Source organism: Vulpes lagopus, chromosome 1, assembly GCF_018345385.1.
Source record: "Vulpes lagopus strain Blue_001 chromosome 1, ASM1834538v1, whole genome shotgun sequence".
Lineage (NCBI taxonomy): Eukaryota > Metazoa > Chordata > Mammalia > Carnivora > Canidae > Vulpes > Vulpes lagopus.
Genome location: NC_054824.1, coordinates 52,995,112 through 53,012,083, shown reverse-complemented (window position 1 = coordinate 53,012,083; position 16,972 = coordinate 52,995,112). Strand labels below are relative to the sequence as shown.

Here is a 16,972-nt window from a genome sequence, read left to right as displayed (position 1 = left end):
AAATAGAATCATTCTGTTTTCTCCATCAAGGCAGAAATTTCACCTACATTATTTATTGTTATAATCTCAGTATTTAGCAGGGAACCTGGTACATGATATATGTGATTATAGCTAATATGTTGGGTGAATTAGTAAATGGATAGAAGGTTGAACTGAATGACCTGAATCCCTCCTTAGATCTAGTACTCTACAGAAAGGCATTTCTTCTTTCCTCCTGTGGTAATTTCCCCTAAGCATGAGTTCTCCTAAGATTAGGGACCTTGTATTGATAGTTCAAGCTGAATATGGGAGAGAGACTTCACAAAAACCATCTGGGATATGATTTCTGTGTCCTGTCAACAGATGGAAGTATGCAGCCTTATTTTGTGCTGGAAGAATAGGGGACTCCCTGACCCTTGACCAGAGCTAGAAGCCATGCTCCCTCAAATTCTCAAGAGTGCCTGGCTGCTGTGTGTCAGTCTTTCTCCTCATCCTCATTTCTTTTCTCTTTGCTGTCCCTCTTATCTCATGTTAGAGAACTTCCCTCAGTGTGTGCTGGAGATCTCTGATCAAGAAGTATTGGAATGGTATACTGCCAAAGACTTCATCGTGGGGAAACCACTCACTATCCTTGGGAGAACCTTCTTCATCTATGATTGCGATCCTTTTACTCGGCAGTACTACAAAGAAAAATTTGGAATCTCTGATTTACCACGTATTGATGTGAGCAAGAAGGAACCACCTCCTGTAAAACAGGTAATGGAACATTCGTTCCAAGTGTAGTGTGAGAATTAATCTTTCGATATAGAGGTTTAAGAAAAAGAAAAAAAAAGACTCTCATGTAAATACCCAATTAAAAATGGACAAATAAATAAGTAAGTGTTTTACAAAATCTTTTAAAAGAAAAGACCCTCGGGATCCCTGGGTGGCGCAGCGGTTTGGCGCCTGCCTTTGGCCCAGGGCGCGATCCTGGAGACCGGGGATCGAATCCCACATCGGGCTCCCGGTGCATGGAGCCTGCTTCTCCCTCTGCCTGTGTCTCTGCCTCTCTCTCTCTCTCTCTCTCTCTCTCTCTGTGACTATAAGAAAGAAAGAAAGAAAGAAAGAAAGAAAGAAAGAAAGAAAGAAAGAAAGAAAGAAAAGACCCTCAACTTAACTGGTAATCAAAGAAAATAGAGATGAAAATAATGAGGTTTTGGATCAATTTGATTTAAAAAGACTCACAATATCCAGTGTTTACCTTAATGTGAAGGTAAGGGAATTTTATGCATACGATCTCTTTGGTCTGTTGCCTATGTATAAAATTGGATAAAATTTCTTTTTTTTCCCCCTTTTTAAGGTAATCCCTACACCCACTGTGGGGCTTGAACCCATAACACCAAGACCAAGAGCCCCATGCTCCACTGACTCAGCCTGCCAGATACTCCGAAATGGTCATTTTCATATACTGTTAGTAGGAGAGCCAAAGGAGAAACCTTTTTGGAGGGCAGTGTCATCATTTTAATTTTTTCAAAATAAAATATTACCTATCTCTTGACCTAGAAAATCTGGCATGGGGACTATAAAAGGATATGTGTAAGGACGTGTACTGTAGTACTACTTATGAGAAAGTGTAAGGAAATTGGGAGAATAAACTACAGTACAATGAGAAGACTGTGAGGCTGTAAGACTGGTTAAAAAGAAAAAAGAGGAAGTCAGTCTCTGCATATTAACATGGAAAAATGTCCATCACATTTGTAAGTGAATGAAGGCACTTATGCGATATGGCCCTATTTGTGTCAATTGCTGCATATAGTACCTGCTTGCATTTGCTGAAGAGAAGGCCTGGAGCAATGACCACCTACACTGTCCACAGTGGTTAGTCCAGCATGTGGGAAGGGGGAGGTAGGGAAGTATGAGATGACAAGGGACCTTTCCTTTCATATTCTGTGTGCTCTGAACTTCTCCTTTTATACCAAATCTCATATTACTTTTATAATTTTTAAAATTTTGATTAGAAAAAGACATCTCTTAAAATTTCAGACTGCGAGGGGATCTCACTGTTCCCTGCCTATTTATCAGAACCTTTTACTTAAAAACTGATGGGGAGCAAATAGAAGCTGACTAATGAAGATGTTGGAAGGTGGCTTTCTTTCATTGCAACATAGCTTTCCCTAGAATTACACTAACCATAAAATCTGGTTCTGCGTACCAAGTCCACTCTGATCTGAGAGTAAGGCCGTGGTGCTTTTAAATGCACCAACATAGTAATCTGATAGTCTTGTGCCTTCAATGTGATTCAGCACCATATTTTAGAAATTCAAATAAGAATCGCATGTAGGGGTGCCTGGGTGGCTCAGCTGGTTGAGCAACTGACTGATTTCGACTCAGGTCATGATCTCAGTCTTGGGATCCAGCCCCAGGTGAGGCTCAGCCCCTCTCCCCACCCCCAACTCCCACTTGTGCATGTGCTCTCTCTCTCAAAAAAAAAAATTGCATGTGTTAAAAATTACACATTATACAGCAAATTCAAGAAGTATCTGATGTGTTAAGGCAGCACAGTATCACAGGCTGCAAGCGCAGGTTCCTGTTACATGCATTTGGGTCCGGAGCAATGCATACGATCTCTTTGGTCTGTTGCCTATGTATAAAATTGGATATTAATACCCGTGACCTAACTTTATATTACCCTTCTGTGTGTAAAATAATGCCATGGCTCTTTCTTTTACAAAGAAAGATGTGAATGGAAGGATGGAATTAATGAATTCCTCCAGCCCAGGCTTCTGCTTTCCGCTGATTGGCTGCCCTGCTTTTTGTACTTGGCCTCCAGTTACGCAAAGTAGGTATGGTTTTGCCAATACAGCATCTTGCTTCACTCTCCTGGACTTTTGTTGATGCTTTTCCACTTGCTTGAACCACTTTACCATCATTTCTTTACGCAGCCTTTCTTATCCTTCAACACTCAGTATAGGCCTCCCGTCTTCCAAGAAGGCTTCTCTAAACTCCTAGCAGGGTTAATCACCTCTCCCCTGTGTGTTCCTGGGGTCTGTGCCTCCCTCTGCTAGCACTTGTTTACTATATTAAAGTATCTGTCAAAGAATCTTTTTTACTGGCCTGTAAGTTCCTTGGGGGCAAGGAGCCCCTAACTCAGTGCCTAGCAAATAGGACCCACGTGGTATGTTTTTTGAACTAGATAAGAAGACTGACTATGAATGTATGTATTTGTTTCCCAAGGAGGCAAGTGATATCTTAGGCAAGCCTTTTAGAATCAACATTTCATAAAAACAGTTACAAAGAAAGATTTGGATTTTGGTGTGCTATGAGTTTCCCAGGGGAAATAAAACTTTTGGAAGGAAGTGCTGTCAGTTTTTTCTCTGATAGGATTCCTTCCCAATGAATGGGCTCATTGATTAAGAATTATAAAGCCCTTGCTCCTATCCCCAAATTTTGGGGTGCCATTTGTTTCAATATACAGGAAAAAGTACCACAGGGCAGATCTAGATTTTGATCAAGCAAACTATTCCATCACTTTAGTTTATAGATAGGTATAGTATGAGATAGCAGTCCGAAGGACTTGCCCAAAGTCACACTGCAAAGTACAAGGGTGAATCTATTAAATGTCAAACCTTCTTACAAGAAAGAATCTGATCTAACCAGGAGGTAGGATGGGGAGGGATTACAATACATTTTTCTTAGTGAAAAGGCTTTGATCCATCTTTTGAAGCTGATAAAAGTTTTGGGTCCTAGAACACCCCTGCTACCCATCCCTTTATTATCATCTTTTTCTCCTAACCTGTCTTCTAAAGAAAGGAAAGAAAAGGCTTAGTAGAAAACGGAGTGAACCAAAGAATCACTGTAGATTTTAGTTTGTTTGTTTTGCCCTGTCTCAGTCACCTGGTATAATAAAACCAATTCTACATCCATCCATATAGCATATTAGTCATAGCATTTGGTCAGTTTATTTTCAGTAAATTCTCTACAATAAACAGTTACAAGTAAGCTCTCTCTGTCCATGAAAGTCTTAGTTGGAAATGAGTAGGAGAGCACCACTTAACCAAACAGCAAATACCTTTCGGCTCTCCTTAGTCATCACGCTTCAGTCATTTAAACCCTGAGCAACATAGTGGGAAAGCAGAGATGGGAAGCTGTAGCTGGGTCTAGCGGGATAAAGCCAATGCAATGATCAGGGATAGAATGGATATGAAGTGGATATATTCAATTCAACAACCATGACACTTAGGTCAGGCTAATCTGTTAGATTAGGAATAAGTAAACATGCATCTACTGTTCCATCTCAGAGTCTCCATCTGGAGACCTGCCATGGGGAAGAGGAAGAATCCAGAAGTAGGAGAGCCAATCTGCTATGGACCTGGCCTCTAGCTTTATCTGAAGGATTATGGGGCTCTCAAGCTCCATGTGTACTTGCTTTGTTAAGATAATGTGGGTGGGTCATGAGAGCAGGATTATCTAGGAGTGATAATGTCCACAGTCAGAAGAGTGGCTCATCTGGTTTAGAACAGGACACAGACAGTAGCTGGGAGTACAAGAAGCATGGTGCCAGGACCCCAAGCTCAGGGGCTGATATTGAGGGAAGGTCTTCATTTCAAACAGGGGGCATGAGGTGCAATTCAGAAAAAAATAGGTTGAACTCTGTTGAAACACAAAAAGGAATTTAAGAGGAAGGTGCTTGGAGGCTTGCCTCCCTATTTCAAAATTCAACTTCCACCACCAACCCCCAACCAGGCTGCTCTCAGAATATGTTGATGCGCTTATGGAGGAAGTTTAGATTCCACCACTGTGTATTTCTGTCCTCTAGAGTAACTCAGATGCCCAGCATGTGGTGTCTCACCCAAGGTCCCTCTGTCCATAGCAATTTGTATATTCAGTGAGAAGTGGTTTTGCATTTGGAGCAAGTTAGATCATTGTCCATCTACTGGATCTGATAGTCACATTTCCACCACGATAATCACATTAACTACAGCCCCAGGAAGTGGGCAAAGAGGTAGTGTTCCAGGCACTACACCTTGGGTGAGCATAGTAGTCACAGGTATTTGAGGGAATACTCTGTTATAGATGGACCATGTAGACTAATTTGTCAAAGTGCCTGAATACAGTATCTAAAAAGATTTGGGGAAGGTATCTACAAGTGAAAAGTATGGAATAAGCTGACTTTGCTGAGAAAGCCTAGTAAGAAGAAGTCCAAAGGAAAGAGCTCTGCTACAGTCTGCCTGGCCTTAAGGAGAGGAAAACAGCCACTGAACTACTTAAGTTTGTAGACCAACAAATCCTAGACTCCTACAGTGATGTTTTCAGCTCTTCATGGAGACCACATGAAAAATAAAAGCTCATTCTGTACTTTCACATTAACTTACCAAAAACCTTCTTGGTAGAAGTTTGGTCTCTTGAGTTTGCTTCTTCATTAGGAGAGGAGAATTCTGTGTAGACAAGGAGTCTGAGTTTTCAGTAAAGAATGGCTGCCATCCCTGTTTTGTGAGGCAAAAATCAAGAAATAAAAATCTTAGGAATATGGAGATAAATAGGAGAAAAAGTAGCACGAACTAAATCCTGCCCTCCCCCAACACCAACACACGCACACATACACACTTTGGGTAAACTGAGAAATCAGTTTCCAGATTCCTTAGGCTGAGGCCCACGCCCCAGAACAAAGAAGTCACAGACCTTAGACTTTTCCATGGTAGGATGACTACAGGGACCAGGATTGGGACCAGGAGTAGGGCCAGGTCCTGCTCTGGCGGTAAGGGATCAGTGGACATCAGCAACACACAAGTCCCCCCTTATCCATGGTTTTGCTTTTCACAGTTTCAGTTACCTGCGGTCAACCCCAGTCTGAAGGCAGGTGATCCTCCTCCTGATGTATAATCAGAAAGTCAATAGTAGCCCTACACTCGGTCCCAATGCCTATGTCATTCCCCTCACTTAGTCTTATCACGTAGGCATTTTATCATCATGTCAACACAAGAAGAAGGGTGAGTGCAGCATAGTAAGATATTTTGAGAGAGAGACCACATTCACGTAACTTTTATTACAGTAGGTTGTTATAATTGTTCTAGTTTATTATTAGTTATTGTTAATCTCTTAATGTGCCTAATTTATAAGTTAAATTTTATCATACATATGTATCGGAAAAAGCATAGTGTACATAGGGTTCAGGCATCCATGGGGAATCTTGGGGTAAGGGGCACTACTGTACTTCCACTGTAGCCCTGAAGGTTACTCTGTGGCATCATCAGTCATTCCTATGAGCAGTGATCATGGTGTAAAGTTTATATATAAAAAGGAATGAAATATATAATGTAATATTTTCTGACTACTATGCATTTGTATATATAGAAATGGTTTTGAATAAATGTCTTCTATATTTTTAAAAAAGAAACTTTGCTACCTTTAATGTAATTTTAACACAAACAACATTTACTTCACTTCTTGTATTTCTTCAGGAATTACCTCCTTACAATGGTTTTGGACTCATTGAAGACTCTGTTCAGAATTGCTTCGTTCTCATTCCAAAGGCTCCAAAAAAAGATGTTATTAAAATGCTGGTGAACGATAACAAGGTGCTTCGTTACTTGGCTGCACTGGTGAGGATGACTTTCATGTACTAAGATTCCATTGTGTCTCACTACTGTGCCCAGTTATCTTTTTGTTTGTAAGCTGTTGAGTAACAGCTGTTAGAGTTGTATGTTACTTAAACAGCTGTGGGATCCAGTCCCCAGCCTTTGGACAGGTTGGATAGTACTGGGGGTAGTGTCCTAAACCAAGACCTAGTTCTAGTCCTATCTCCTGTAAACATCTTTGTTAGATCATTAATCTCTCCCTTCTACCCCTCAAATTTTGACTGACTTTTTACCTTTTTTTATTACATAATTATGAAAGCCTGACATAGTAGAATTATTTGTGTACTTATGTGCAATTGAGTGTACTGTGATTTCCTTGAGAGTAGGGATCATATCTTACTATCATTATCTTTGACGTCTAGCTTGATGTATTTTGTATTCATTAAATGTAATAAATGGAATCAGACCAATTTAATAGGTATTGCCTTTGAGAAGTCATATGGCTGGTAAATTAAGAGCATGTGTTTGGAAACAGACATAAATTTAAATACTGAATACTCCACTCATTGGCTGAATTACCTGAGGCAAATTACTGATAGGACAATGGGCAATGTTTTTTAAAATGGAAAATATGTAGAAATAGGGATATCAGAATTTTATTTAGAAATACGGATAACAATAGAAATTGAAATAAGTTACTTGCAGGAATAGGAATTGGGAGTGTGGAGAGGTGGGCCAAGTGATTTTTCAAACTGTATGCATATATTTGAAAAAATAAAAATTAAATCAAGACATAGTTGACTACTATATTTTCGAAAAATGTTGAACAAAGCATTAAATAAAAAAGGAATCCTAGCAAACTCTAGGCCAACTAGTATACTCCAAACCATAAAAATTCTACTTAATGAATGTTTTACATTATCACCAAGTCCTCTCAGTTACTGTTAAAGTTTAAGAGGCTTGTTGAATTATGATATATAGTAACTGTAAGCTCCTTGAGGCTGGGATCAGGTCTTTCTACAATTTTAAGTATTCAATAACTTTGGTTGAATGGGTAAATGAGTTTATTTACACATACACTATCCATGAGTTAGGCAGTATAATATGCACATTTTATGTTTCAAAATATAAGAACCAAAGAGGCTAGTTGGCTTGTCCCAGGTCTCAGCATGAGACCTCATGCATGAAATCTCATGCTGAGAACTGGCAGAGGCAGAACTGGAACCCAGCATTCTTTTTTTCTAGCAGTATATTTCTATTTTGCAGTGACAATGTAAATAATTTTGGAAATATGACAGTACCTTCAGTATAAGCAATTATAATACAATGATCAAATTAATATATGAGTGAGGCAGTAGAAGAGAATATCACAGGTATTTTTCCTGTAGAGAAAGTTAACAAAGTCCTCAAAAAGGTAACGTGAAGAGTCACTGTAAGAAAGGAAGTTGGAAAACAAATCTTATTCCTGCAGCTCTGAGAATCCTCAGTCCTGCATTTTTTTTTTAATCAAGAGCCAGTACAATGTTTAGGTTACGAAAAGGGAAAAGAACTTACATGAGTTTGTAAACTACATAGTATTAAGCTTATGTCTAATACCCACAAATCATGGAAAAATTATTATATAATTGAGTACAAAAATTACTATGAATAATGTTGAATATTGCTAAGTGAGGAGAAAAAAATGCATTTATATTGACTGCAGTATCTATACTCACAAATAATCAGGGCAAATGTAATATATCGCAAAAGGTTGAAGAGTCAGTAGAAGCAATGATAATGACTGGGTAATTCGGATCTTCCCTCTTGCTGAGGGTACCTAGAAAAACCAGTGTGTATGTGTACATGTGTGCGTGTTTGCGTGTGTGTTTATGTACTACTGCTTAAAGGTGCTGGACAACAAGATGTGAAGAATCACTGAGCAAGAACCAGGAAAATATTGAAAACCAGAGGGTGAGCCTGGCGGATGGAGCCTTTTCTCCTCAGGGAATTTTGCTAATTACAGAAGCCTCCTCTATGAGTGCAAACACTGTAATTTGGGCCTGTTAAAGGTAGAAGCATCTGGTCAACCCTCTGTGCTTTAATCCATAAATGGATAATCCTTAAAGGGACTATTGTCTGGCTTTGAATGATCTCAGTCCCTGAGTTGTCTCAGTTCCAGAAATCAGATTAAGATCCTGGATAACTGATGACCCAAGGTATCTGACAGAAGTCAATATAAACTCTTTGAAGACAGCATCATCAAAGGCTTCTATTTCTATAAACAATGTAAGAAATATAGTTTATTTATTTTTAAAATATGTAAACAATACAGTGTACAGACGTACAGCAAGATGACATGAAGGAAAATGAACAAAAACAACGGACAATAGAAATTGATCCATAGGGGCTTCAAATACTGATGTTACCAAATTCAAATTTAAAAAAAATCAATATTTACTATGTTTAAGAAGATAAAAGGATAAGATTGAAGATTCTAACAGAGAACAAGAAACAAAGTATTTCAGTTTTGAAAATTTATCAGTAATAGAATAAAGGGGAAAATTATATGTAGAAAAGTACTTAATAAAATTCATCCACTGTGGCTTCAAAACAAAACTCTAGTAAATAGGGTATAAAAGGGAATTTCCTTAGTCTGATAAAGAGTATCTACCAAAAATATACTAAGTATTCAAACAGCACACTTAGTGATGAAAGGTTGAAAGTGTACTCTCTGAGATTAGAAAAAAGGCAAGACTGCTATCACCCCTTGTATTCAACATTGTACTGGAGGCCCTAGCTAGAGCACTAAAGGAAAATAAAAGGGGGATATATATATATATATATATACACACACACACACACATACATACATACATACATACACCAGCAGAACTATTAGTAAAGCAGTAGTGGTTATCATCCCACAGGCAAGAAGAAAGAGGTGATATTCTGGTCATGGTAATTTTTAAACGTTTTTCCCTGACCTATTTAGCAAAGTAGAGGGTGTCTTCATTTAGTTCATCATGAAGCTCTGAGGATGAAAGAAGGGTGGCTGACAGTAAGAAGGGGCTTTGCTGGGGACTTCAGAAGAAAAGATGGAAGTTCAAAAGAAGGGAAGTCTATTGTAGAAATGCTCGGAGACAAATTCATCATGAAGCTCTGAGGATGAAAGAAGGGTGGCTGACAGTAAGAAGGGGCTTTGCTGGGGACTTCAGAAGAAAAGATGGAAGTTCAAAAGAAGGGAAGTCTATTGTAGAAATGCTCGGAGACAAATTCAATGGAATCCTCTTGAGTTCAGAGTTCAGAGTTCAATCCCCCTGTACGTGTTATGAGGAAATAAAGTCTGCTAAACCCAGCCAGGGGGTTGGGGCCCAAGTGAAACTATGGCTAGTGAAGTATTTGGGGCTCAGGGTGAAGTGCCACCTAGGGGGCTTGGGAAAGCTCAAGAATGCCACTTGAGCAGTGGTCTGCACAGCAGCAGGCTTGGCCTTCCAAGGAGCCTGCAGACAGCATGTAATCCATGCAGGATGTGAAGAAAACAGTATAGCCTCTGTTCATAATTTATATGAGTACATTTATTTTATAGCACCTGATATTTATATCTGCTTTGTAGGGCACAGAACATGTTTATGCAGAACATATATTGAATTATTCATTCATTCATTCATTCATTCAACAAATATAGGAGAACTACTTTGGGCTTGGCATAGTTCCGGGCATTGAGGGTACAATGGAAAAACAAGGCAGACAAATCTCTGGCCTCATGGAGTTTACATTCCAGTTGAGGTTATTCTGGTCAAGAGTAAATATATCATCAAAGAACAAGTAGTAAACATGCTGTAAAAAGTAAAGCAGGAGAAAAAGATGGGGAGGGGATCATTTATACTGGTAAATAAGAGAAATGCTGGGGGCGGAGAGTGCACAGCTGAGTAGAGACCAGAAAAAATGTCCAAGGGGGCTAGCCAGCAGCATATCTGAGGAAACTGCATTTCATGCAGAGGTCATAGACAGGGAATGGAGGGTAGAAAGACAGAAACAAAGATGAGATCAGGAACCAGCTCAGAGCTTTGCAGCCAGTGGTCTAACAAGGCCCGAGGGATAGAGTGGTGGGAGTAGTCACCCATGGTGCTGGCAACAAGGGATTTAGGTAACAAGCCTGCAGACAACTTAAAAATAAACCCAAAAGTTGATCTGCCTTTACTGTCACTGCGTGCCTGTAATTCTAAATATTAGCAATACAATACTAATCCTCAAAGAGACCGTGCCTCCATACAGTAGAATTTCAGAAGAGAGCAATAAAAAACTGCCATCAAGCACACACCACAGCAAGAATTGTAGAGAAGATCCATCAGTGTTGCTAAATACAGGAAAACCTTTGAGGATAAACAGGATTTTCATAGTTTTGGGGTGTGTTCCTCAAGATATTTATCAACTGCAAAGGGAAAGATGGTAATTTTAAAAGGGAGAAACCCAGGATTTATCTTCTTATCCGTGTGACCAAGGTCAACATCACCCATAGTAAGATACATCAATACTGTGTCCTCCTTGGTATGCTCTGAGAAAGACACGATATTTTGTCTGTGGTATTTTTGCCAAAGATGCAAATATCAGATCCACAAGGGACGTTCAACAAAATAATTGACCATTACTCTTCAAAAGTGTCAAGGTCATGAAAGATAAGGACAGAATGAGGAATTGTAACAGATTGGAGGAGGTCAAAGAATAACTAAATATAATGTGAGATCTTGGATAAGATCCTGAGACAGAAAAAGAACACAAGTGAAAAACAGGTGAAATCTGAGTAAGAACTGCAATTTATTTAACAGTATTGTGCCATTACTATTTACTATTACTGTTGTACCATTGCTCTGGGTTTGATAATTGTACTGTGGTTATGTAAGGTGCTAATATCAGGGGAAGTTTTGTGAGGAGTATATGAAAATTCTATATTGTTTATGCAACTTTAAGTCTTCAGTTCTAAATAAAAACAAAGATTTTTTTTTAACTTTTAAAATACTCCTAAAGTACTCCTGCCAGGGTAAATCATTAAACCTCCCCCACTTGATACAACCCTGCCTGTGGCTGTGTTCAGAACTTTGCATTTTATTCAGTGTGATGGGAATCCTCTGGGGTTTGAGAGCCAAGAGGTGATGTGATTTGATTTTTATTAACTACATTGTGGATGTTTGTTTAAATTTTTTTTGTGTTGTTAGAGTGTCTAATCAAAAAAGTTTGGAGAATATTGGATTTGGGAATGGTATAGGAAATTATTTTGTGAAGAGGAAACCCAGTGACTTTCTTTGATAAAGGAGAAATTATCATACAAGAAATTCCATATTGTAAATGAAAAGATATGTGCTGAAGTTGCAATTTGAGAGAATTTTAGTCAAGAATAAGCATGTCTGTATTTAGGCTTGTTCAACCTGGAATTGGTTTCTTAGGGTTATGTGATCATTCTTCAGTGATTAGATGTAGGAACAGTCTTATCTACAAGGTAGTATCTCAGAATCAATTTCAACTCTATGACATTATATTACTCATCCAACCTTTCTTAACTTTTCTTTTTAAAATTATGTATATAAATGGATTTCTTTGAAGAACTAAACTTTGCATAATCATCTTAGTGTCTGTGAAGTTGATCGTATCAGCCAAGAGGTCTCAAACTATGGGCAGCCTGTGGGCAGAATGTAGCCCACGTTTTTTTTTGTTGTTGTTGTTGTTTGTTTGTTTTGTTTTGTTTTGTTTTTGTTTTTGTTTTTGGCCCACATGGCACTTTAAAAGAGTTAAGTTCAACATTTAAAATCAGAGTTTTTTTTTCTTTCCAAGTTTTTGTTTAAATTCCATTTAATTAACATACAGTGTAGTATAGGTTCGGGTGTAAAATTTAGTGATTCATCACTTACATACAACACCTGGATTTCTGTCTTCCCGTGAGAAATGGGAAGATCTAGCAACATAGGGCTTACGTTCAGACAAGGAGTTGAGTTGGGGCAGCCTCCTTTAGATGAGGCATGTCCTTTCCAGGCCAACAGAGTCCCCCCTCCCCTCCCCCCATACTGTTCACTTACATTATACTTTGTATATTTGGTTTATATTTTATACGTAGTCCTTTTTTAAAAAGATTTTATTTATTTATTCATGAGAGACACAGAGAGAGAGGCAGAGAGAGGCAGAGGGAGAAGCAGGCTCCCTGTGGGGAGCCTGATGTGGGACTGGATCCCAGGACACCGTGATCACACCTTGAGCCAAAGGCAGATGCTCAACTGCTGAGCCACCCAGGTGTCTATTTTTACCTAGTCCTATAGATACTTAAATTTAGAACATCTGAGTAGACCATGTACCTTCCTTTTGCTTCCTTTCTTCTCCTTTCTAGGAATCTCCCATCCCAGAAGACAAAGACCGCCGATTTGTCTTCTCTTATTTTCTTGCCAGTGATATGATTAGTATCTTTGAACCTCCTGTTCGAAATTCTGGCATCATCGGTGGCAAGTACCTTGGCAGAACTAAGGTTGCTAAACCGTCCTCAACAGCAGAAGATCCCATCTACTATGGCCCAACTGACTTCTTCATTGGCGCTGTGATTGAGGGTAGGTCTAAGCACAGCATAGCCTTTCCTACCTACCAGGTGAATGGGTGCTTCCTTGTGGGAATTTAATTCATTTAACTCTTTTAAGAGGGCATCAGGCTGCATTCCACCTGAAATGAAGCCAGTATTCTTGTATGTGTGATACAGTATTTTGATCCCCTTCATATCAACTAAATTGTAAGTTGGTCACATTCATGGGCTATAGATGGAAACCTCAAGCTTCCTAAACACTGAGTGGACTACTGCCTATTAGTTTAGAGAGTTGTTGGAAGTTCATTCGTCTAGGTCACAGATGCCTATCTGTGAACTTGTCATTGGAGGATCAGTATTATTTTACCCCTAATTGCATGATTAAAATCATAATCAAGCTAAGTGTATTCCCACCCTCTCCCCAGTGTTTGGCCACCGGTTCATCATCCTTGATACAGACGACTATGTTCTGAAGTACATGGAGAACAATGCTGCCCAGTATTCGCCAGAAGCACTCTTGTCTATTCAGAACCGGATTCAAAAGCAAGAAGCTCCTGCACCAGAATTGGAAAAGTATGTTTGACTCTCTAAGGTCCAATTTGACTTTGGAACATGTAAGACATTTAGGAGATAGTTTTGGATAAGATGAGTGGGTAATCACATTTTAGATTTTCAGATTTCCCTCACCAGATGGGAGTTATCAGACATACAAGGAAGGTTCTCTGGGTCCATTATAGTAACATCATTTATTTAGCAAATAATTATTGAATGCCTGGTATGTATCAGATACTATCAGCAGGCCCTTGGGCTTTTGCCAGTCAACAGAATAGACAAAAAGTTTCTGCTGTCATGGAGTTTGCCTTCTAAGCAACAGGAGAGAGAGGCAACAAATAAACAACACAAGTAAATCATACAGTACCTTAGGGGATGAGTGCAATGGAAAAATGGAGAACAATAAGAGTGATAAGAATTTCTGGAGGGTGATGGTGGGCTGTAGTTGATCTGGGGAGCCGAGTACACCTTGAGAAGGTGACCGTGAGCAAACACTTGAAAGAAAAGGAGCTTCTCAGGAAGAGGGCCTGGTGAGTGTGAAGGCCCAGCCTGCCTAGAGTACTGGGAAGAAGCAGGCTGGTGAGAACAGCGAGACTGAGGATGTGAGTGGAAGAGGAGGAGATGGAATTAGAACATAGCACCGTAAGAAGGGGCTGGATGAGGTAGGACCCACTGGGTCCCCATTTGGAAATATGTTGACTTTTCTTTGTAAAATGAGAGCCGCAGGGCAGGGGGTGAGGCGGGTTTCTCAGAAGAATGGCAAGATTTGACATGTGTTTTAAAAGAACTCCCATGGCTGCTGTGCAGAGGCTAGATCAGGAGGCAAACGAGTTAGGACCATGTTATAGAAATCCAGGCAAGAGATGAGGGTGTGTGGACCAGGTGCCTCAGTGAACGTGGGGAAAAGTGGTCTGATTCTGGATGAATTTTGAAGGTAGAGCCTGTAGGACTTCAGACAGATTATACAGAGGCTATAAGGCAGTAATTAAGAATGACTCCAAGATCTTTGGGCTGATCAACCGGAAGGAAGGAGTTGCCATCAGCTGAGATGGGGAAGATGTGTACTGTGGGTAGAGGAGGGTTATTTTGGTTGGGGGAAGGATTTTGGCTTTGGTTATTATAGGAGTGCTGACCACAGTGATTCCATCTTAGGCCCCCCATCTTGTTCATTCTCACACAGTGTCCCTCTTCGAGGCTATATGTTCCTGGCCCTTGGGGAGGCTAATGTCTGCCCTGATGGGATTGCAAGAAGGCTTATTCTGATCCTCCCCAAAGTGGTGCACAGAGGGCCCCGATTTAGGTAATTAGTAGAGATGGCTGGTGCACAGAAGGCCCCACTTTAGGTAACTAGTAGAGATCCTTTGGTGCACAAATGACACCACTTTAGATAACTACCCTGTGACCTCACCACCACGCTCCTTGCTCCATAAAAGCTGGGGATTGAAGTCCTGACTGGGCAGAGAATAGGGGCAGAGAATAGCTGCGTGTGGCCTGGACCATCCTGTCTGGATCAGTCTACTCGATTCTCCCATAAGTTACCCTGAAAGGAACTGCACAAATGGTATGGAATCACTTGCTTTGTGTTTCAGTCTTAAAGTGCCTTTCCGTTATAGAGGATGTTTTACTGACTCTCCATCTTCTAATAGATACACTAGATTTAAGGTATCTATTGGATATCCAGGTAGAGGTATCAACTGGCCATTGGATATATAAACCTGGGTTTTAGGCAAGAGGTCTGGGCTGGAGATGTAAATGTGGAAGTTGTTGACACAAGCGGATGATGTTTTAAGCCACAGGGCTGGCTAAGGGAGCAGTGCAAATAAAGAGAATAGCTCCAAGGACTGGGCTCTGATGTCCCCCAACTGTGAGCATTGAGAGAGGAGACTGGGAAGTCAACTAGTGAGGCTGGATGAAAATCAAGTGGGTGTGGTGCCCTGAAGTCAGATCAAGGAAATGTAGGCCATTCTCCCTTTGCATTGAGCTCGGAACTCTGAAAACAACCAGGCAAAAAATCTTAATAATCAATGGTAAAGTTAACTATTCTGTGACCTTTAAAATTTTCTGTCAAAACGTGAAAAACTCCATGGTTATATACGTGTAAGAAGTGAAAAAAAAATAGTAAAACCAATTTTTATTTGGTACACCGTAATTTAAAACAAAGGCAGGACCCCCGAGTGGCTCAGTCAGTTAAGTGTATGACTCTTGAGTTTTGGATCAGGTAATGATCTCAGGGTCATGAGATCCAGCCCCTCATCAGGCTCCACACTCCAGCAGGGAGTCAGCTTGAGAGTCTCTCCCTCTGCCCCTGCCCCCACTCGCATGCCTGCACATGTGTGTGCTCTTGCTCTAAGATAAATCTAAAAATAAAACATTGGCAACATTAAGAATCAAAGTGCTTTACTTCTTTGGGCGAGGGAGGGGGGCGGGGAAACAACTTGCTGAGACAAGGTTGAACAGTACTTGCCTCGTTCTTGTCACATAACCAGAGCAAATATCTTTCCTATGCATTGGCAAATTGACATATTCCTTTCTAATTTTGGATCAGCTTTCATCATTTTATTATTTTTGCTCTCCATGTTGTGAAATACCTCCTCCTGTTCCTTTAATAACCATGAAGTGCCTCCAAGAGTTCTATCAATGGGAAGTTTCTCATTGCACCTGAGAGCTGCTTGTCCTTTCCACGCACCCTCTGTCCTCATGCAGGCCTTAAGTCACCTTTCCCCTAGCTGTGCGCTGCCCTGGGAATCCCACTGGTGGTGGGGACCATGGCACCCATCAGCTACTGCTATACCTCCATTATGTTAGAGGCGATATTTTACTTCCAGTGCTAGCACTTTTTGTGTCTTTGCTTCACTTTCACTTTTTTTTTTTTGCCAATTTCCTTTTTCAATGATACACATTTTTGCCAAGTGACCAGTCACTGACAGACTTTGAAAAACATGAGCTGATTGTCACCAGTCGATGTGCACGTGTTGTTTTTGTGTTGATCCGTACACTGACCAGCCAACAGTGAGTTTGTGCTTTGTGCAGTTCCTCACTGTTCACAAACTGTGGTAACTGAAATTTGAACCTTGTTGTTGAAGGACTGGGTTATTTAACTAAACAGTGTTAACTGAAAATCACACTCATCAGAGCCTTGCAGAGGGACAGCTGCCTGTATATCAAGGAATGATTCATTGCGTCAAATGGGGATTTAGCAATGTGGGGGGATCCAGGTGGGATCCCCCCATTTCAGTGGAATGGGAAGGGCAGGAAAACCTGATGGGAGGGGATTTATTTATTTATTTATTTATTTAAAGATTTTATTTATTCATGAGAGACACACAGAGAGAGGCAGAAACACAGGCAGAGG

The 16,972-nt window shown here is 40.2% G+C and overlaps 1 protein-coding gene across 2 annotated transcripts in view; it reads left to right on the top strand.

Annotated features, from left to right (window-relative positions):
- The window catches only part of EFHC1 (EF-hand domain containing 1), a 64,543-nt gene that overhangs the window by 24,813 nt on the left and 22,758 nt on the right, over nt 1-16,972 (top strand). For both annotated transcript variants that reach the window (XM_041723271.1, XM_041723198.1), the window contains exons 6-9: nt 515-735; nt 6,417-6,557; nt 12,886-13,099; nt 13,494-13,641. In XM_041723271.1, coding sequence (XP_041579205.1) covers nt 515-735; nt 6,417-6,557; nt 12,886-13,099; nt 13,494-13,641 — 724 coding nt within the window. The remainder of the gene's footprint in view (nt 1-514; nt 736-6,416; nt 6,558-12,885; nt 13,100-13,493; nt 13,642-16,972) is intronic.